This window comes from Ranitomeya variabilis, chromosome 8 (assembly GCF_051348905.1).
Source record: "Ranitomeya variabilis isolate aRanVar5 chromosome 8, aRanVar5.hap1, whole genome shotgun sequence".
NCBI lineage: Eukaryota > Metazoa > Chordata > Amphibia > Anura > Dendrobatidae > Ranitomeya > Ranitomeya variabilis.
This window is the reverse complement of record NC_135239.1, coordinates 91,905,467-91,926,999: the sequence shown is the minus strand read 5'-3', so window position 1 is coordinate 91,926,999 and position 21,533 is coordinate 91,905,467. Positions and strand designations below refer to the sequence as shown.

Below are 21,533 nucleotides of genomic sequence, written 5' to 3'. Positions count from 1 at the left end.
CCGAGAGCCCGCCTCGCAGTGTCTTCTGATGTAATCCCACTGGGGGCCTGGGATCCATGGCCATGCGCAGTGCATATCCTCGCCTCTCACTCCCCTCCCTACGGCTTCTTTTTCAGACTGTGCGGTGTCACGGCCGTGGCATGCTATTAGGGACCAGCTGACACCGAACAGTCTGAAGAAGCCATAGGGAGATGAGTGAGAGGTGGAGGTTCAGATATGCACTGCGCATGTCCATAGATCCCAGGCCCCCAGTGGGATTAAATCAGAAGACACTGCGAGGCGGGCTCTCGGCCAGCGTGGCCGCACAGGCGCAGCCAGCCTGACACCAAATGATGCCAGAAGACGGGCAGCGCTAAGTGTGCCTGGCCACGGGATAACATAACAGCGCAGGCTACGGGACGGAATCAAACAACGCTGAGGAGCCGGGGCGCGTCGGCGGGGGGGTAGTAATGATGGCTGTGCTGCGTCATATTACGAAGGAAAGTCCCACCTCCGGGACGGTTTTACGGTATCAGTGGACACAATTTTATAAGTGTTAAGTTTTGCGTGTGCAAGGAGCAAAACCAAAATAGCTACCTTTTTCCTTGTGCAGCATTACTGCTGCACAAGGTGGCTCTTTCAGTAACAAACGCCTTGGGGGGGGGGGGACAGATTCCCTTACATTTCAGTTGTTGTGTCAGCGTGGCGGTCGCATGACACATTGCCGGCTACACAGCTGGGGATCAGCTGACGTTACTGAAACCCAATAACACTGGGTCGTATGTTTTGACTGTGCAGACGGCACATCTGAGCCTCAACTGGCGGTGTTGGAGCCCAGGAATTTAAGTTCAGGTGGTAGAAAGATGAACACAACAGGAGACCTGGATAACGTATACAGTGACCTAATTATTTAATCAGGAGGAGGAGTGGCAAATTCCTGCGAGATCCAGGCCTTGTTCATTTTCAGGAAAGTAAGCCGGTCAACGTTATCGGAGGATAGTCGCATGCGACGGTCAGTTAGTACACCACCTGCAGCACTAAAGACACGTTCCGATAATACACTGGCCGCAGGGCAAGACAGCACCTCCAATGCATACTGGCTTAGCTCTGGCCATGTATCCAGCTTTGAGACCCAAAACTTGAAAGGGGAAGAGCCGTCTGGGAGTACAGCAAGAGGGCAAGACATGTAGTCTGTCACCATCTGACGGAACCGTTGCCTCCTGCTGACTGGAGCCGTCTGTGATGGTGTAGACTTTTGTGGCGGGCACAGAAAACTGTGCCACAGTTGGGCCATACTGGTCTTGCCTTGGGCAGAGGCACTGCTTCTGCTCCCTCTTTGTGCAGAGCCTCCACCACTGCCTGGACGCACTGAGCTGCTTTGGAATGCACTAGCAGCACTTCTCTCAGTTGGAATGGAGAAGATGATGGAACTGACCAGTGTGTCTTGGTACTCCCGCATTTTTCACTCCCGGTTCAACGGTGTGATGAGGCTTTCTACGTTGTCCCGGTAGCGAGGATCGAGGAGGGTGAACACCCAATAATCAGACATGTTGAGAATGTGGGCGATGCGGCGGTCGTTTCTCAGGCACTGCAGCATGTAATCCACCATGTGCTGCAGACTGCCAACTGCCCAAGAAACGCTGTCCCCAGCTGGAGGCGTGATCTCTGCCCGCTCGTCATCACCCCACCCTCGCTGTACAGACTGAGTACTGGACAATTCGGGAACTCCCTCCTCTGGACGGATGTCTTCCTCCTCCATTGACTCCTCCTCATCCTCCTCACAAACTGTCCCCTGCCTACGCGTTTGTGAGGAACCACGTGGCGCTGACTGTCCAGAAGATGATGGAAGTGGTGAATCCTCATCCTCCACCTCTTCCACAACATCATCCCTTAGCGCTTGCAGTGATTTTTCAAGCAGGCAGATAAGGGGGACAGTCATGCTGACTAGTGCATCATCTGCACTCGCCATCCGCGTGGAATAATCAAAGGGACGCAAAACCTGGCAGACATCCTTCATAGTGGCCCACTCTGTGGTTGTGAAGTCTGTACGGCGCTGACTGCGACTTTTTTGCGCCTGATACAGCTGGTACTCCATTACAGCTTGCTGCTGCTCACACAACCGCTCCAACATATGTAACGTGGAATTCCACCTGGTAGGTAGGTCACATATGATGCGATGTTCCGGCAGGCGGTGTCGGCGCTGCAGAGCCGCAATGCGCGCTTTTGCCGTGCTGGAACGCCGCAAGTGAGCACACTCTAGGCGGACCTTGTGCAGCAGTGCATCAAGATCCGGATAGTCCCTCAAAAAACTCTGCACGACCAAATTGAGCACATGTGCCAGACATGGGATGTGAGTGAGGTTGCCGAGGCCCAGGGCTGCCACCAGATTTCGGCCATTATCACACACTACCATGCCTGGCTGGAGATTCGCTGGCTCAAACCACACATCGCTCTCCTGCTTGATGGCATTCCAGAGCTCCTGCGCTGTGTGGCTACGATTCCCCAAAAAAATTAATTTCAAGACGGCCTGTTGACGTTTGGCCACGGCTGTGCTCATGTCGGTCGTAACAGGTACACGTTCATCACGGGTCCATGTGGAGGTGGACTGTGACGGCTCCTGCAGCGATGATTCTGAGGAACTGGTGTAAGAGGAGGAGTCAATGCGTACAGAATGGATTCCTGCAATCCTTGGAGTGGGCAGGACACGTCCTGCGCCACTCGCACGGTCTGTACCCGGCTCAACTACATTAACCCAATGGGCAGTGAGGGAAAGGTATCGCCCCTGTCCATGTTGACTGGTCCACGCATCGGTGGTGAGGTGGACCTTGCTACTGACGGCGTTCAGTAGCGCGTGTTTTATGTGTCCCTCAACATGCTTGTGCAGGGCAGGGACGGCTTGCCTGCTGAAGTAAAAGCGGCTGGGCACACTGTACTGTGGGACTGCCAATGACATCAAGTCACGGAAGCTGTCAGTCTCCACCAGCCTGAATGACAGCATTTCCAGTGACAGAAGTTTGGCAATGCCTGCAGTCAGAGCCTGTGCTCGTGGGTGGTTTGACGAGAAAGGCCGCCTTTTCTCCCATGCCTGTACTACCGATGGCTGTAGACTGGGCTGGGAGTGTGTGGTTGACTGGGAAAGTGGTGCTGCGGGTGGAATGACAGCGGGTCTCTGGACAACAGGGCCAGAGGTTCTTCCACGGCGATCCTGGGAGGAAGCCGAACCAGCTGCGTGTGAGCTAGAGGAAGAGGCAACACGAGCTGAAGAGGTGGTAGCTGCCGCTGTTGGTTGGCCTAGCTCTTCAGTGTGTTTGTCTAACTCCGCCGGGTGCCTGTTGCGCACATGTTTCCACATGTTGGAGGTATTGAGGTTGGCGACTTTTTGACCTCTTTTGATTTTTTGATGACACACCTTGCATCTGACATAGCAAATGTCATCTGCAACTGTGTCAAAAAAGGACCAGGCACTGCAAGTCTTGGGAGCCCCCCTTTTGACTTTTGGAAGAGACATGCTCCTTACGGGTGCCAAAGCGGAGGCTGCAGGATCCGCAGTCTTCCCCCTCCCTCTCCCTCTTTGGGCCGTACGGGGAATCTCTTCCTCAGAGCTGCTCCCACCACCTTCCTGTCCCTGACGCCAAGATGGGTCAAGGACCTCATCATCTACACTACCCTCTGCCCCCAACTGCTCCTCCTGGGTAGTCTCAGCAGCAGAGCACGCACCAGTAAGTGGCACCTGAGTGTCATCATCAGCTGATGCGGCCTGCGAGGTGGTGACCGGAGCCACTGGCCCACCCGCCTCTTCAGAGGAAGACAGAAAAAGCGGTTGGGCATCACTGCACCCTGCCTCTTCTTCCATTTCTCCAATGCTGCTTGGCTGGCCCCCTGTTTCCAAGCCAAGAGATGATTCAGAGAACAGAAGTAGAGACTGCTCCTGTCCTGGGATCTCTGTCTGCCTGGGCAATTTTGCAGGTGGTGAAGAGACAGATGGCTGCTCTCCAGTGCTCTGTGTCTGAGAGGATGTGGCACTAATGGAAGTTGATGCATTAGCTGCCATCCATCCCACAACGGCTTCAATTTGGTCTTGACGCAGCAGCGGTGTACGGCGCTCGGCGACAAAGCTGCGCATGAACGACTGTTCCCTTGTGAAAGTGGGTGCTGATGACTCACCGGTGCCCGCAGCAGGCACAGAATCCCCACGTCCCCTCCCTGCTCCGCGCCCACGCCCACGCCCACGTGCCTTACTCACTGCCTTCTTCATCTTGGTTGACTGATAAAGATAAGCAGAAAAGTACTAACGGCTTTGTGTGCTTATTCCTGAGCAACTCCTCCTAACAGGTATAAGAAACACTAATTTTCTAAAGTGTGGACTAGACTTTAATATGAGCTAATGTGGCCTACACAAATGTAAAGTGGTGTAACTGGTGTGTTTGGTGAACTTTATTATTTATTTATTTTTTTGGGGGCTGAACTGACAACGGATAGAGCTGCAATCACACGGAGACCGTGCAGACAGCCGTAAACGGCGCTGCAAGGCCCAAAAACCCTCCTCTACTTTATCCTATGTAGTGTTTTTCCACAAATTAGCTGGAGACGGGTGGAAAGACACTAATAGGATTTTTTAAAATAAATTAGCAGCAGACTACACTACTTTGAAAAAAAAGAAAATTGATTTGGCGGTATGACGCAGTGAAAAACCCTGAGCTGCAGACAACCAGGCTACGGCTGCTCACAGACTACAGGGCGAGCTGCAGTCACACGGAGACCGTGCAGACAGCCGTAAACGGCGCTGCAAGGCCCAAAAACCCTCCTCTACTTTATCCTATGTAGTGTTTTTCCACAAATTAGCTGGAGACGGGTGGAAAGACACTAATAGGATTTTTTAAAATAAATTAGCAGCAGACTACACTACTTTGAAAAAAAAGAAAATTGATTTGGCGGTATGACGCAGTGAAAAACCCTGAGCTGCAGACAACCAGGCTACGGCTGCTCACAGACTACAGGGCGAGCTGCAGTCACACGGAGACCGTGCAGACAGCCGTAAACGGCGCTGCAAGGCCCAAAAACCCTCCTCTACTTTATCCTATGTAGTGTTTTTCCACAAATTAGCTGGAGACGGGTGGAAAGACACTAATAGGATTTTTTAAAATAAATTAGCAGCAGACTACACTACTTTGAAAAAAAAGAAAATTGATTTGGCGGTATGACGCAGTGAAAAACCCTGAGCTGGAGACAACCAGGCTATAGCTGCTCACAGATTACAGGGCGAGCTGCAGTCACACGGAGACCGTGCAGACAGCCGTAAACGGCGCTGCAAGGCCCAAAAACCCTCCTCTACTTTATCCTATGTAGTGTTTTTCCACAAATTAGCTGGAGACGGGTGGAAAGACACTAATAGGATTTTTTTGAATAAATTAGCAGCAGACTACACTACTTGAAAAAAAAAAAAAAAAAAAAAAAAAGAACAGTATGAGGCAATGAACCACCCTCCCTGAACTGAATACAACCAGCTATGGATGGCCTATGTGGCTGCACTCAGACTAGAGAGTGGGCTGCACTCACACACACACACACAGAGAGACCTTGCAGATCGCTGTGAAAACAGCGCTACAAGGCAAAAGGAAGGTGAATAGTAGGTGAACACAGCGGTTGCTAAATTAGCCTTTGGAAAGCACAAAGAAGCAAATCGCTATCTCTAAACTGTCCCTCAGTCAGCAAACAGCGTCCTGTCACTAACTGAATTCACAGCAGAGTGATCGCAAAATGGCGCCAGCGACTTTTAAACTGCATCATGACATCATTTCAGCAGCCAATCACAGCCTTGCCAGTAGTTTCATGCCCTCCATGCTAAACAGGATGTGCCCACACTTGGAATCTTTCTCATTGGCTGAATTTCTGAATTTTGAATCATTGAACTTCCGATTCCGGTATCCGATACGCGGCAAGTATCGGAATCCCGGTATCGGAATTCCGATACCGCTAGTATCGGCCGATACCCGATACTTGCGGTATCGGAATGCTCAACACTAGTTTTGAGCACTTTGAGGGGTGCAGTTTTTCAATGATGTTACTTTTGGGTATTTTCTGTAACATAGTCCCCTCAAAGTAACTTCAAATGTGATTTGGTCACTAAAAAATGGTTTTGTAACTTTTAACCATTCTAATTTCCTAAAAAAAAAATATTTTTCCAAAATGATGCTGATGTAAAGTAGACATGTGGTCAATTCTATTTTGTGACTATTTTGTGTGGTATAATTGTATGATTTTAGGGCATACAAATTCCTAGTTTAAAAATTGTGAAATTTTCACATATTTTATAAAATGTTTGATATTTTCATAAATAAGTGCAAGTCATATTGATCATAATTTACCACTAACATAAAGTAGAATGTGTCACGAAAAAAACATTCTCAGAATCACAGGGATGTTTTGAAGAGTTCTAAAGTTATTACCACATAAAGTGACAGTACTCAGAATTGAAAACTTTTTACAGGTCAAGAAAGTGAAAACAGGTTTCAGGGTGAAGGCATTAATATTAGATATTTTAATCTATCACAAAACTTGGGATGTTAGATTTAGCAAGGCTTAAGTAACTTCTGTGGCACTGAGGAGACAACAAACAATACATTTTTTTATTTTGTTTTACCAATGATATATTTACATATTTAATTTGCTTAATTGTTATTCTTTTTCAGAAATCGGAGACCAGTGTGGTCCACCACCAACTGTACAATCTGGAGACACAGTGGATATTAGAAAAAACAGCTATAAAACTCGTGACGTTGTTGAATATAAATGCAAAAATTATTATCTTCTTAAAGGAAATAAGAATGTGCAGTGCATGAATGGTGTCTGGGGAGAAGCACCAGTTTGTCTAGGTATGTTCATTATCACTTATCACTAAGTGTATAGAAACAACATGAAGGCAAATAAATAATATTACTAGAAGGTTTGTAATAAGGTTAGTAGTGCACGCACAGAGGGAATGTTGTTCCTATATTCTTGTAAAAATAATAATTAGTACAATTGCATATAAACAGTATACATATGTAAAACAGTACATATGTGCATGTTAAACATGCATACAGTTATATGAAAAAGTTTGGGCACCCCTATTAATCTTAAGCTTAATGTTTTATAAAAATTGTTTTTTTTGCAACAGCTATTTCAGTTTCATATATCTAATAAATGTTGGACACAGTAATGTTTCTGCCTTGAAATGAGGTTTATTGTACTAACAGAAAATGTGCAATCTGCATTCAAACAAAATTTGACAGGTGCATAAGTATGGGCACCCTTATCATTTTCTTGTTTTAAATACTCCTACCTACTTTTTACTTACTAAAGCACCTTTTTTGGTTTTGTAACCTCATTGAGCTTTGAACTTCATAGCCAGGTGTATGCAATCATGAGAAAAGCTACTTAAAGTGGCCACTTGCAAGTTGTTCTCCTGTTTGAATCTCCTCTGAAGAGTGGCATCATGGGCTCCTCAAAACAACTGTCAAATTTTCTGAAAACAAAGATTATTCAACATAGTTGTTCAGGGGAAGGATACAAAAAGCTGTCTCAGAGATTAAACCTGTCAATTTCCACTGTGAGGAACATAGTAAGGAAATGGAAGAGCACAGGTACAGTTCTTGTTAAGGCCAGAAGTGGCAGACCAAGAAAAACATCAGAAAGGCAGAGAAGAAGAATGGTGAGATCAGTCAAGGACAATCCTCAGACCACCTCCAGAGAGCTGCAGCATCAACTTGCTGCAGATGGTGTCACTGTGCATCGGTCAACTATACAACGCACTTTGCACAAGGAGAAGCTGTATGGGAGAGTGATGCGAAAGAAGCCGTTTCTGCAAGCACGCCACAAACAGTCGGCTGAGGTATGCAAAAGCACATTTGGAGAAGCCAATTTCTTTTTGGAAGAAGGTCCTGTGGACTAATGAAACCAAGATTGAGTTGTTTGGTCATACAAAAAGGCGTTATGCATGGCGGCCAAAAAACACAGCATTCCAAGAAAACACTTGCTACCCACAGTAAAATTTGGTGGAGATTCCATCATGCTTTGGGGCTGTGTGGCCAATGCCGGCACCGGGAATCTTGTTAAAGTTGAGGGACGCATGCATTCCTCTCAGTACCAGTAGATTCTTGACAATAATGTTCATGAATCAGTGACAAAGTTGAAGTTACGCAGGGGATGGATCTTTCAGCAAGACAATGATCCAAAACACCGCTCCAAATCTACTCAGGCATTCATGCAGAGGAATAATTACACTGTTCTGGAATGGCCATCCCAGTCCCCAGACCTGAATATCATTGAACATCTGTGGGATCATTTGAAGAGGGCTGTCCATGCTCGGCGACCATCAAACTTAACTGAACTGTAATTGTTTTGTAAAGAGGAATGGTCAAAAATACTTTCATCCAGGATCCAGGAACTCATTAAAAGCTACAGGAAGCGACTAGAGGCTGTTATTTTTGCAAAAGGAGGATCTACTAAATGTTAATGTCACTTTTCTGGTGAGGTGCCCATACTTATGCACCTGTCAAATTTTGTTTGAATGCAGATTGCACATTTTCTGTTAGTACAATAAACCTCATTTTAAGGCAGAAACATTACTGTGTCCAACAGTTATTAGATATATGAAACTAAAATAGCTGTTACAAAAAAAACTATTTTTTATAAAACATTAAGCTTAAGATTAATAGGGGTGCCCAAACTTTTTCATATAACTGTATATACATTTGTGGCGCCCCTAGGGGTATTTGCCAAAAAATAGTTATTGACACCAAATACAAATATTAAAATAGCAAGACTGCACTACCATCTCCGGCCAGAAGGGGGAGCTCCAGAGACTCCCCTTGATCTATTCTGGTCTGAGAAAAGGACTGGCAGTTGGGTTGCGGAGCTGAAAGTGAGAGGTCGTATAACTGAACTCCTAACAGCCCTATGACGGATTATAGGCCCGTAATACCCATAGTAGGAAAAGAGGAATAGAGAAAAAGGACATTGTGAGAACCGGGTTGCAATAATTTCTACCCAAAATAGGCGCAGAGACGGATACCGGATCCGTGGCTATATTCGTTATATATAATACAGAAACCGGAAGAAAGTGAGGTGATATCAGCTTCACCAGGGTAAGATGCAGCAAAAGACACAGAGTTCAGCGGTACTCCCAAAGGGGGTAAGCCGACAAAAAGGACTCGGGTTGTCCGTCGAACCAGAGCACAGAAGAGATAGATTGGGTCGGCAGCCAGTTCACATACAGCAGCAGGGCCATACAGAAACTGCGCATAATAAGAGGTGGAAATCCTGACAGGGTCAAAGTAATTCAGAGTTCTTATACAGACTCCGGTGACAGTATTGGTTGCAAATCCCTTTTTGTTGAAGTAAACTGGTTAAACGTTTCAGTGCCTCAGTGTTTCATTTGGACAATAGCCATCGATCCAGGATCGGGGTCATCACAGCTGAGAGGATGCAAATAAAATGATAAAAAAACAGACAATGTGATTTTCTGGATTTTTTTTTCTCAGTTTGTCTCCCATAGTTGAGGTCTACCTATGATGTAAATTACAGACGCCTCTCATCTTTTTAAGTGGTGGAACTTGCACTATTGCTGACTGACTAAATACTTTTTTGCCCCACTGTAACTGTATCAAACAAATATATGCCCATCATCCACAGTTACATATTTCACATATATACAGTGTGTACAGAAAGTGTTCGCACCCCTATAAATTTTTCATTCTTTGTTTCATTGCAGCCATTTGGTAAATTCAAAAAAGTTCATTTTTTTCACATTAATTTACACTCTGCACCCATCTTGACAGAGAATAAAAACAGCCATGCGATATTGGAAGGTAGCAATCCTACAAGTCCATGTTGACCCTTTAAGGAGCCTTGTCACAAGACTTTGCAGTGAATTTGCACACACTGTGTTTCGGGGTACTGCCCCTCGTCAGTGCAAAGCGGAGATCCGGTTTGGCTGTGTGAGAGGCATCCGACCGTTATCCAAGAAGTATCGTTTCTCCTTGTATAGACTTAATAACGTGTGTGTGTGTGTGTGGATGTATGCCTGTCGATGGATGAAAGCTCCGAATTATTCCCATTCCTAGAGTTGTTGACTGCTCGCGAATGATGAAGTAATGTAGCGCCAGATAGTGCAATCCAAACACAAGAGCATGATCCTTGCAGCGTCATTCCAGCAGCGACCACCAGTGCGGTGCTGTGCGCAACCAGTGCACTTTCCTGGCCCTAGACAGGGTGGATAGTAGCGTCCGCCAGTGCGTTTTCCCCTGGCACCGCGGTAGCGGCGCCGAGGGCTAGTGGTCTAGAGGGACTCTTTCCCCTATCCTTGGGGCAGAGTTCTGTGACCTCGCCCTAGTGTTCACTCTGCGGTTCGGTGGCCCTGTGAAGAAACATTGTTTGTCTCCCTTTTCATACCGGGTGAAGCAAACCTGTGTGTGAACACGTTATACCGCCATATTTTGTCCGCCATTACTTAGCAGCAGGTTCCGTCTCTGCATGGTGGAACCCGGGCTGCGAACACATCTCTTATCGCTCATTATATTATTTGGTGCATTCCACCAGCCCTAACATTATACTAGAGCCAGGGTTTGGCTAGTAATGGCGGATGAACAGCGACTGCAGCAGTACATCCAGCAGCTGGAGGTCAGGTTGGTGGCTCTCGAGTGCACAACCTCGGCTGTGGATGTTATCGCAGTAGCTGTTCAGGCTGCTAGCGTGGCTGCAGCTAGTTTGTAGACTGCCACACCTGTTCTGACTTTATCCTGCCTCCCACTGCCAGATAAGTACTCTGGCATAGCAAGTAATGCAGGGGATCCTTTAACCAGTGTGCGATACACCTTGAGCTCCTGGCTGCATGTTTCCCCTCAGAGCGGGCTAAAGTGGGATTCATTATTTTTCTCTTGTTGGACAGGGTGTTGGGGTGGGCTACGCAGCTGTGGGAGAGCGACGATCATGTGGTGCAGAGTGCTCCGCGGTTCCTGAGCACTCTGAAACAGGTCTTTTTGGGACCTCAAGTCACCCATGATATGGCGCTCCAGCTGCTGGCACTGACACAGGGCTCATCCTTGGTCAGCCATTTTTCCGTCCACTTCCGGACTTTAGCGTCTGAGATGGTGTCGCTGGATAAAGACCTCATCCCTGTATTTTGGAGGGGGCTGGCTGATCATGTGAAGGACGCTTTGGCCTCTAGGGAGATTCCCGCCACACTGGAGGAGCTAATAGCTGTATCAACTCGCATCAACCTCTTTTTCAACAAGTGAAGGTTGGAGCGAGAACAGTGTAGGCAAAGGTTTCGGGTGGCTCCCACCTTTGCCAAACCTCTGGAATCTCCGGTCCAGGCGTCTGAGCCACATGAGGCCATGGAGGTGTCAAGATCGGGATCTAAGTCCCGGACCGCTGGTGCACACAAGGTCTGTCATGTCTGCCGGCAGTCAGGACATCTTGCCTCCAGATGTTTCCAGTGGTTGGGAAAATGTCAGCATCTAGTGGTTGTAGGAGGAGGTACACTAGACATGGCGATGTTTTCCTCCAAACTGTCCTTCAAACCTGTAACCGTATGAGTGGTAAATTGGGTCGGCAGTGCCATCACAGATAACACACCAGACCATCCTAGTTACCTTATCCATATCTTCATCCCATCAGGAGATTATCTCCCTGCTAGTCATTCCTGAGGGAATTAATGAGGTCCTGTTAGGGATACCATGGCTACGCTACCACTTTCCTCATATTGAGTGGTCCTCAGGGAGAATTCTGGGATGGAGTGAATCTTGTGAGGGTAGATGTCTGAGGGAGTGCGTTCAGGTTGCCACTACTGAAGTACCCGCAGATCTTTTCTCTCTCCCCAAGCGCTATTGGCCCTATGGGGACATGTTCTACAAGAGGGCTATGGAGACCCTTCCGCCCCACCGCCCCTATGACTGTCCTAATGACCTCTTGCCTGGTGCAGAGCCTCCCCGGGGTCGAGTCTATCCCCTATCTATCCCGGAGATGGAGCCGATGACCCAATACATTCAGGAGAATCTGGCAAGAGGATTCATTAGGAAGTCAGTATCACCTGCAGGGGCAGGGTTCTTCTTCGTGTAGAAGAAAAAAGGAAAACTACGTCCACGCATAGATTACATGAGTCTTAATGCCATCACCGTTAAGAACAAATACCCTCTGCTTTTGATACATTAGTTATTCGATAGGTTGCGAGGAGCGAGGGTATTTACTAATCTGCGGGGTGCTTACAACCTGATTTGCATCCATGAGGGGGATGAATGGAAGACGGCATTTTACACCAGGGACGGGCACTGTGAATACCTGGTGATGAGCTTCGGGCTCTGAAATGCTCCTGACGTTTTCCAAGACTTTGTGAATGATATCTTCCGGGATATGCTCACCACCTCGGCTGTAGTCTATCTGAATGATATTCTCATCTACTCACCAGATTTAGATTCCCACCGGAGAGATGTTTGCAAAGTCTTCGACTTCCTATTGGCAAACTCCCTCTATGCCAAGTTGGAGAAGTGTGTGTTTGAGCAGGAGTCCTTGCCTTTCCTTGGCTATATCATCTCCGCCCAGGGATTGGCTATGGATCCTGCCAAGCTACAGGCTGTTATGGACTGGCAGGAACCTCATTCTCTCAAAGCGGTTCAGCGCTTTATGGGGTTCATTACCTATTATCACCAGTTTATTCCCCACTTCTCAACTTTGGTAGCTCCCTTGGTAGCCCTCACCAAGAAGGCAGCAAATCCCAGATTGTGGTCGGAGGAGGTCTCCAAGGCCTTCTTCTCTATTAAGTCTAATTTTTCTAGCACTCCCATCCTACATCACCCCGATGTAGATAAACCATTTATTATGGAGGTGGATGCCTCATTCGTCAGTGCTGGAGTAGTCCTCTTCCAAAAGGATGCTCAAGGTTGGAAGCATCCTTGCTTCTTTTTCTCCAAGACCTTCACACCAGCAGAAAGGAATTATTCCATTGGGGACAGGGAGTTGCTAGCTATGAAGTTGGTCTTCTAAGAGTGGATACACCTCCTGGAGGGGGCTTGTTTCCCTTCCAAGTGTATACCGACCACAAAAATTTGGTTTATTTACAGACTGCCCAGCCGCTAAACTCTCCCTAGACTAGATAGTCCTTGTTCTTCTCCTGCTTCCACTTCACCCTCCATTAGCTTTCTGGGGAGAAGAACATCCATGCCAACGCTCTCTACCTCTCTGTAGTGTCATCAGTATAGGAGGAACCTCGGCTAATTTTCCCTTCGGAGAGCCTGAGGATAGTGGCTCTGGTTTCGCTAGAGTATGTGCCCCCCGGGCAAGACCTTTGTGCCATCTAATTTGCGTGTGAAGTTTCTCTCTTGGGCTCACTCGTCCAGGGTGGGTGGACATTTTGGGACCAAGATGACATCTGAGCTTCTGGCGAGGACGTACTGTTGGCTGCATATGGCCCGTGACATCGGAGACTATATTCAGGCATGTGTCTCCTTCTCCAAGAATAAGTCTCCATGACAACGGCCTGATGGGCTACTTTACCCCCTGCCGGTGGCGGACAGGCCCTGTGAAATGGTTGGGATGGACTTTGTGGTGGGCTTACCCAAGTCCCGTAGCTGCACCATTATTTGGGCAGTCACCGACCATTTTTCCAAAATGATGCACTTGGTGCCTCTTCCATGGCTACCTTCTGCACGAGCCTTGGCAGCGTTGTTTATGAGGCATGTTTTCCGCCTACACGGTATGCCAGACAAAATGGTCAGTGACCGGGGTCCCCAATTTGCATCTCGTTTCTGGAGAGAGCTTTGTTGTCTTCTCAGGATCGAGCTGAATCTCTCTTCAGCATACCATCCTGAGACGAATGGGTTGGTAGAGAGGGCCAACCAGACCCTGGTCACATACCTGCGACATTTTGACTCAGCCAGGCAGGATGACTGAGCATCCTTGCTACCATGGGTGGAGTTTGCGCTGAATAACGCCATAGCTGACTCCACTGGGCAGACCCTAGTCCTCCTTAATTGTGGCCAGCATCCGCGGGTCCCTGTATCCATGCCCGTGTCTTCCTCCAACTCCAGGGTGGCAGACTGGGCTGCTGAGGCACGTGAAAATTGGGTACGCACACAGGATGCTATCCGGGCCTCCAAGGAGAGAATGAGGGTCTCTGCCAATGCACATCGGTGCCCCGCTCCGACCTTTGCTCCTGGTGATTTAGTGTGGCTCTCCACCCGTAACATCAGGCTGCAAGTTGAGTCCACTAAATTTGTGCCTCGCTACCTAGGCTCCTTCAAGGTCCTGGAACAGGTTAATCCTGTGGTCTTCCGTCTGGCCCTTCCTGCACACCTAGGCATCACCAATACCTTTAATGTGTCCCTCGTAAAGCCCGTCCACATGTCCCGGTTTTCCGAGTCATCTGCAGGGACATCGGGCTCATTCACGGACGATTACGAGGTGAACGCCATCATGGGGTGTAAGGTGGTACGTGGCAAAAAATTCTATTTGGTGGATTGGAAGGGTCATGGCCCAGAGGACAGGTCCTGAGAGCCTGTTGAGCACTTTCGGGCTTCGCAGCTCATTGCTGCCTTCGAGCGTAGCGAGGCCCAAGGAGAGAGGGCATGTTAGGTGTTGAGTTCCCACCGCTGAACAGGGGGAATCTCGATCCATCTATGCTGCTGTCCCCCATTCTCCTCCAGCTGCTGTGGAGCCTGCTCAGCAGAGATGTCAGTCCCAGAGTCTGGCTGAAACTGATACTGTGCGGCTTGTTACTGCTGTCCTTCCAGGCATGCGAGCAGGCATCCCTGGGACTAAGTCCTGCTTTTCTTCTTCTGAGCATGCCCAAGGGATGACCTCTCATTGGAGGTCGGTGATCACATGCTCAGGTCCTGTAGCGGCTCCTATTGGACCACTGGGAAGGTCCCGGAGAGCTTCCACTATAAAAGGTTCACATGGTCGCACGTCCATACGCTAGTATAGACTTACTAACCTGTCTGTGTGGATGTATGCCTGTCGATGGATGAAAGCTCCGAATCATTCCCATTCTTACAGTTGTCGACTGCTCGTGAATGATTAAGTAATCTATCGCCAGACAGTGCTATCCAAATGCAGTGCCCCAGAGTCCCGGTCGTTGCAGTACTGTGGCTCCGCCGCTAAGGGGGGCTATGGTACGTCTGATGGCACTGAAGGAGTTCATCTGACCAGGTATCACATACACCAGTACATTTCATAGTCGGGCCTCCAGGGGGAGCTAAGGGTGCTATTTATTAGGCCACTCCTCACCACAGTGGGTAAACTGGGGGTCAGGCAGGAAGTTAGGACAGAAAGCTGACTGGGTTGGAACCAGGCAACACCTTGTGGCAGAGGGTGTTGTGGGGGAAGATTCGGTAGGGTCCCTGTCAGGTTTGGGACCCTGACAGAGGCCTGGCTACAAGAAAGAACGTCACGGGACCGTGCCTGCTCAGCATAGCGGCGGTGCCCTAAGAAAGGAACAGAAGCGAGATATATTGTGCTGAGTGAGAAACGAGATCAAAGCAAGAGGAGAAATACCAGTAGGAGTCGTGCTGTAAGACCGAGGCAACATCCTATTGAGGCGCACAACCGGCGGCCGGAACGCCGAGGAAGTATTTATATATCTAGCTCCAAGCAATACTTCAAACCAACGGCAGGACAGTCAGTCTCAGGCGGGCTGTCTCACATACATCACCTATGAAGACATGGGGGGCGCACTAGGAGAGGGGCGACTCTAGGGTCCCGGAAGAGCTCCGAGCCTACTCGTCATACGGGTGCCGTCCTAACCAGAACATCAGGGAGGGACGGAGGAGAAGAACATCATCCGAATGAGTTGTGAGGGAACATCAGAAACAGACACAACAGTTGTGGGGTACTATCTCGTAAGCACAGCAGGGGAGGACCACAACACATAGCGCTAGCGGGAAGGCACAGATTTCCACCTGTAAAGAGAACTCTGGAGGTGCCATTGGGCCGGCCGGACTTGCGTAGCCTGGTGAACCGTATTCCGGACTGAGGACCCAGAGATCTTCAGTAAAGAGGTAAAGAGACTGCAACCTGGTGTCCTCGTTATTTACTGCACCGCACCACCACCACCATCTACATCCATCCTATCATTCACTGTGCGCCCCTCGGCAGGGTCACGGACCGGGGCCTAGCCACCGTGACAACCCCAGAGCAGAGACTCAGAGGCCCGGTACCGGGTACCCCTCGGCCCTGCGGCAGTGGAGGCGCTACACAAACACAAGAGCACAATCCTTACAGCGTCTATCCAGCAGTGACTGCCAGTGCAGCGCTGTGCACAATCAGTGTGCTTTCCTGGCCCTAGACAGGGTAGTTAGTGGCGTCTGCCAGTGCGCACTCTCGTGCGGTAAATGTTTGTTAGTTTTTCCCTGGCATTGTGGTAGCAGCGCCGAGCACTAGAGCTATAGAAAGACTCTTACCCCAGTCCTTGGGGCAGAGTTCTGTGACCTCGCCCTAGTGCTCACTCTGCGGTTCGGCGGCCTTGTGAAGCAACAGGGTTTGTCTCCCTTTTCCTACCGGGTGAAGATAACCCATGTGTGAACACATTATACCGCCATATTGTGTCTGACATTACTTAGCAGCAGGTTCCATCTCTGCACGGTGGACCCCGGGCTGCGAACGCACCTCTTATCACTCATTACATTATTTGGTGCATTCCGCCAGCCCTAACAGTAAATTATTTCACTGACTGTTTTTAAAAAACATTTTACCTCACAAAATGTACCCAATGCGATCTCCTGCTCTACTGTCAGTATTGTCTTTGAGGGAAGAACACAGCACAGGAAGGAGAGAGACGGGGATAGCACATGGGGTAGACAGGTGAAAGAAGAGCGCAGAAGAGAGAGAGTGGATAGGTGGGTGAGCACATGGGGGAGAGATTCTCAATCCTGTAAAGTCAGCCCCCATCGTGACATTACCGCCTTCCCAATGCAATAGCATCGGGCCTCCATCTAGTTATATTTAAGGAATAAGTGACAATAATAATTAAATATGAGAAGTGATGTGGCTCTAATAAATTAATTATACAAGAGAATGTGTAAAAGGATAAAGTAAATAATGAATACTAAACAAAAATATAGTAATGAATGAAAAAGTAAATAAAGAAATAAATAAACTAGAAATAAAAAGAATATAGAAATAAATAAAAACAGAAATGAATAAATAAAATATTGGAGAACTTGATATTAAAAAATGTGATCTAATGATTGTGTGATACTGTAAATGTCAAAACTAATGGTGAGTACATCAGTAGAGGAAACTGAAGTGTGTGTGTGTGTGTGTGTGTGTGTGTGTATTGTGATGCAGAAACAATTTTTAAGACCTATATAAATATATACATGTAAATATATACATATACAGTATCTACTATATAATTGTCTAAGGGTCACTTCTGTCTTTCTGTCTGTCCTTCTGTCTGTCTGTCTTTCTGTCGGTCACGGATATTCATTGGTCGTGGCCTCTGTCTGTCATGGAAATCCAAGTCACTGATTGGTTGTGGCAAAACGCCCACGACCATTGCCACGACCAATTAGCGACGGCTATTGTCCGGCGGCAAAATGGCCGCTCTTTCCTCCTCGCAGTCAGTGCCCGCTCCATAGTCCATCCTCCCCTCCAGTCATCCAGTCAGCCTTCACACAGAGTTAATGCCAGCGTTACCGGAGCATGGTGTAACGCACTCCGGTTACGCAGCTATTAACCCTCTGTGACCAACTTTTTTACTATTGTGCTGCGTACGCAGCATCAACAGTAAAAAGATCTAATGTTACAAATAAGAATAATAAAAAAAAGGTTATTCTCACCCTCCGACGTCGCGCCGTCCTCGCCAGTGCAATCGGCAGGTTCCGGTGCCAAGGATGCTATGCGAGAAGGACCTTCCATGACGTCACGGCCATGTGGTCCTGCACTCATACCAACCCTGGGACCGGAAGCTGCCGCGCGCACTACACACAGGCGCCAGGACTTCAAGGGGCCTTCGGAGGGTGAGTATATGTTTATTTTTTTATTTTAAAGGGAACCTGTCACCTGAATTTGGCAGGACCGGTTTTCGGTCATATGGGCGGGGTTTGTGGGTGTTTGATTCACCCTTTCCTTACCCGCTGGCTGCATGCTGGCCACAATATTGGATTGAAGTTCATTCTCTGTCTTCCGTAGTACACGCCTGCTCAAGGCAATCCCGGAACACAGCAAAATACTTCCGGGACATAGTGCGCCGGCGCATGCGCACTAATGCTTTTTGGCTTTGCCCACAGTTGGGCAAAGCATACTGCGCGTGCGCAAGGCAAGATTGCCTTGCGCAGGCGTGTAATACAGAGGACAGAGAATGAACTTCAATCCAATATTGTGGCCGGCATGCAGCCAGCGGGTAAGGAAAGGGTGAATCAAACACCCGAAAACCCCGCCCATGTGACCGAAAACCGGTCCCGCCAAATTCAGGTGACAGGTTCCCTTTAAGTCTTTTTTAACCATGCATATAGTGCCCACATTACTATATACTACGTGGGCTGTGTTACATACTGTGTGGGCTCTGTTATATACTACACCTCTATGCTATATACTAAAGTGCCTATGTTATATACTGCGTGGCCAGTGTTATATACTGCGGGGGCTGTGCTATATACTGTGTGGTTGCTATGTACTGCGTGGGCTGTGCGTGTGCTGTGTTATATATTAGGTGGCCAGTGTTATATACTGCAGGGGCTGTGCTATATACTGCGTGGCTGCTATATACTGCGTGGGCTGTGCTATATATTACGTGGCCAGTGTTATATACTGCGGGGGCTGTGTTATATACTGCATGGCTGCTATATACTGCGTGGGCTGTGTTATATACTGTTTGGGCTGTGTTATATACTGTGAGGCCACTATTACAGTGGGGCAAAAAAGTATTTAGTCAGTCAGCAATAGTGCAAGTTCCACCACTTAAAAAGATGAGAGGCATCTGTAATTTACATCATAGGTAGACCTCAACTATGGGAGACAAACTGAGAAAAAAAAATCCAGAAAATCACATTGTCTGTTTTTTTATCATTTTATTTGCATATTATGGTGGAAAATAAGTATTTGGTCAGAAACAAACAATCAAGATTTCTGGCTCTCACAGACCTGTAACTTCTTCTGTAAGAGTCTCCTCTTTCCTCCACTCATTACCTGTAGTAATGGCACCTGTTTAAACTTGTTATCAGTATAAAAAGACACCTGTGCACACCCTCAAACAGTCTGACTCCAATCTCCACTATGGTGAAGACCAAAGAGCTGTCAAAGGACACCAGAAACAAAATTGTAGCCCTGCACCAGGCTGGGAAGACTGAATCTGCAATAGCCAACCAGCTTGGAGTGAAGAAATCAACAGTGGGAGCAATAATTAGAAAATGGAAGACATTCAAGACCACTGATAATCTCCCTCGATCTGGGGCTCCACGCAAAATCCCACCCCGTGGGGTCAGAATGATCACAAGAACGGTGAGCAAAAATCCCAGAACCACGCGGGGGGACCTAGTGAATGAACTGCAGAGAGCTGGGACCAATGTAACAAGGCCTACCATAAGTAACACACTACGCCACCATGGACTCAGATCCTGCAGTGCCAGACGTGTCCCACTGCTTAAGCCAGTACATGTCTGGGCCCGTCTGAAGTTTGCTAGAGAGCATTTGGATGATCCAGAGGAGTTTTGGGAGAATGTCCTATGGTCTGATGAAACCAAACTGGAACTGTTTGGTAGAAACACAACTTGTCGTGTTTGGAGGAAAAAGAATACTGAGTTGCATCCATCAAACACCATACCTACTGTAAAGCATGGTGGTGGAAACATCATGCTTTGGGGCTGTTTCTCTGCAAAGGGGCCAGGACGACTGATCCGGGTACATGAAAGAATGAATGGGGCCATGTATCGTGAGATTTTGAGTGCAAACCTCCTTCCATCAGCAAGGGCATTGAAGATGAAACGTGGCTGGGTCTTTCAACATGACAATGATCCAAAGCACACTGCCAGGGCAACGAAGGAGTGGCTTCGTAAGAAGCATTTCAAGGTCCTGGAGTGACCTAGCCAGTCTCCAGATCTCAACCCTATAGAAAACCTTTGGAGGGAGTTGAAAGTCCGTGTTGCCAAGCGAAAAGCCAAAAACATCACTGCTCTAGAGGAGATCTGCATGGAGGAATGGGCCAACATACCAACAACAGTGTGTGGCAACCTTGTGAAGACTTACAGAAAACGTTTGACCTCTGTCATTGCCAACAAAGGATATATTACAAAGTATTGAGATGAAATTTTGTTTCTGACCAAATACTTATTTTCCACCATAATATGCAAATAAAATGATAAAAAAACAGACAATGTGATTTTCTGGATTTTTTTTTCTCAGTTTGTCTCCCATAGTTGAGGTTTACCTATGATGTAAATTACAGACGCCTCTCATCTTTTTAAGTGGTGGAACTTGCACTATTGCTGACTGACTAAATACTTTTTTGCCCCACTGTATATACTGCGTGACCTGTATTAACGCAGTGAGTATTCTACAATATGTATGTATGTATATAGCAGCCACATAGTATACAGCACAGACCACATAGTATTTGTCTGCTATATACTACATGGCTCTTATATACTACGTGGCCTGTGCTATATACTATGTGGCTGCTATATACATACATACATATTCTAGAATAACCGATGCTTTAGAATCGGGCCACCATCTAGTAAGTACATAAATGTGTATAGCATATAGTATACTTTGCAAATAATGTAATGCGTTATACAGTGGGGAAAAAAGTATTTAGTCAGCCACCAATTGTGCAAGCTCTCCCACTTAAAAAGAAGAGAGAGGCCTGTAATTGACATCATAAGTAAACCACAACTATGAGAGTCAAAAAGAGAAAACAAATCCAGAAAATCACCTTGTCTGATTTGGCAAGATTTATTTTGCAAATTATGGTGGAAAATAAGTATTTGGTCATTAACAAAAGTTAGTCTCGATATTTTATTATATATCCTTTGTTGGCCATGACAGAGGTCAAACGTATTCTGTAAGTCTTCAGAAGGTTGGCAGACACAGCCACACTTTTGTTTGTATGTTGGCCTATTCGTCTATGCATATCTCCTCTAGAGCAGTGATGTTTTGGGCCTGTCGCTGGGCAACACGAACTTTCAAATCCCTCCAAAGGTTTCTATGGGGTTTGGGGTTTGAGACCTGGAAACTGGCTAGGCCACTCCAGGACCTTCATGTGCTTCTTACAAATCCACTCCTTCGTTGCCCTGGGGGTGTGCTTGGGATCATGATCATGCTGAAAGACCCATCCACGTTTCATCTTCAATGCCCTTGCTGATGGAAGGAGGTTTGCACTCAAAATCTCCCGATACGTGGCCCCATTCTGTCAGAACTCTGAACATTTTTGATTACCTTTTGTGCATTACTGCCATTTTCCAAGATGGCATCTTTGGTCTCATGTGCACTGTGTCTTCCTGCTATATAACTCCACCCTAGCCTTTAGTCTGTGCTAGAGTCTTCTGCCTTGTATCCAGCTTCTGACCCTGGTGGCTCCCTGG

At 47.5% G+C, this 21,533-nt stretch overlaps 1 protein-coding gene across 2 annotated transcripts in view; it reads left to right on the top strand.

Moving 5' to 3' along the window:
- CFH (complement factor H) overlaps positions 1-21,533 on the top strand; it is a 919,877-nt gene that overhangs the window by 777,985 nt on the left and 120,359 nt on the right. For both annotated transcript variants that reach the window (XM_077276558.1, XM_077276556.1), the window contains exon 20: positions 6,669-6,851. In XM_077276558.1, the coding sequence (XP_077132673.1) occupies positions 6,669-6,851 (183 nt within the window). The remainder of the gene's footprint in view (positions 1-6,668; positions 6,852-21,533) is intronic.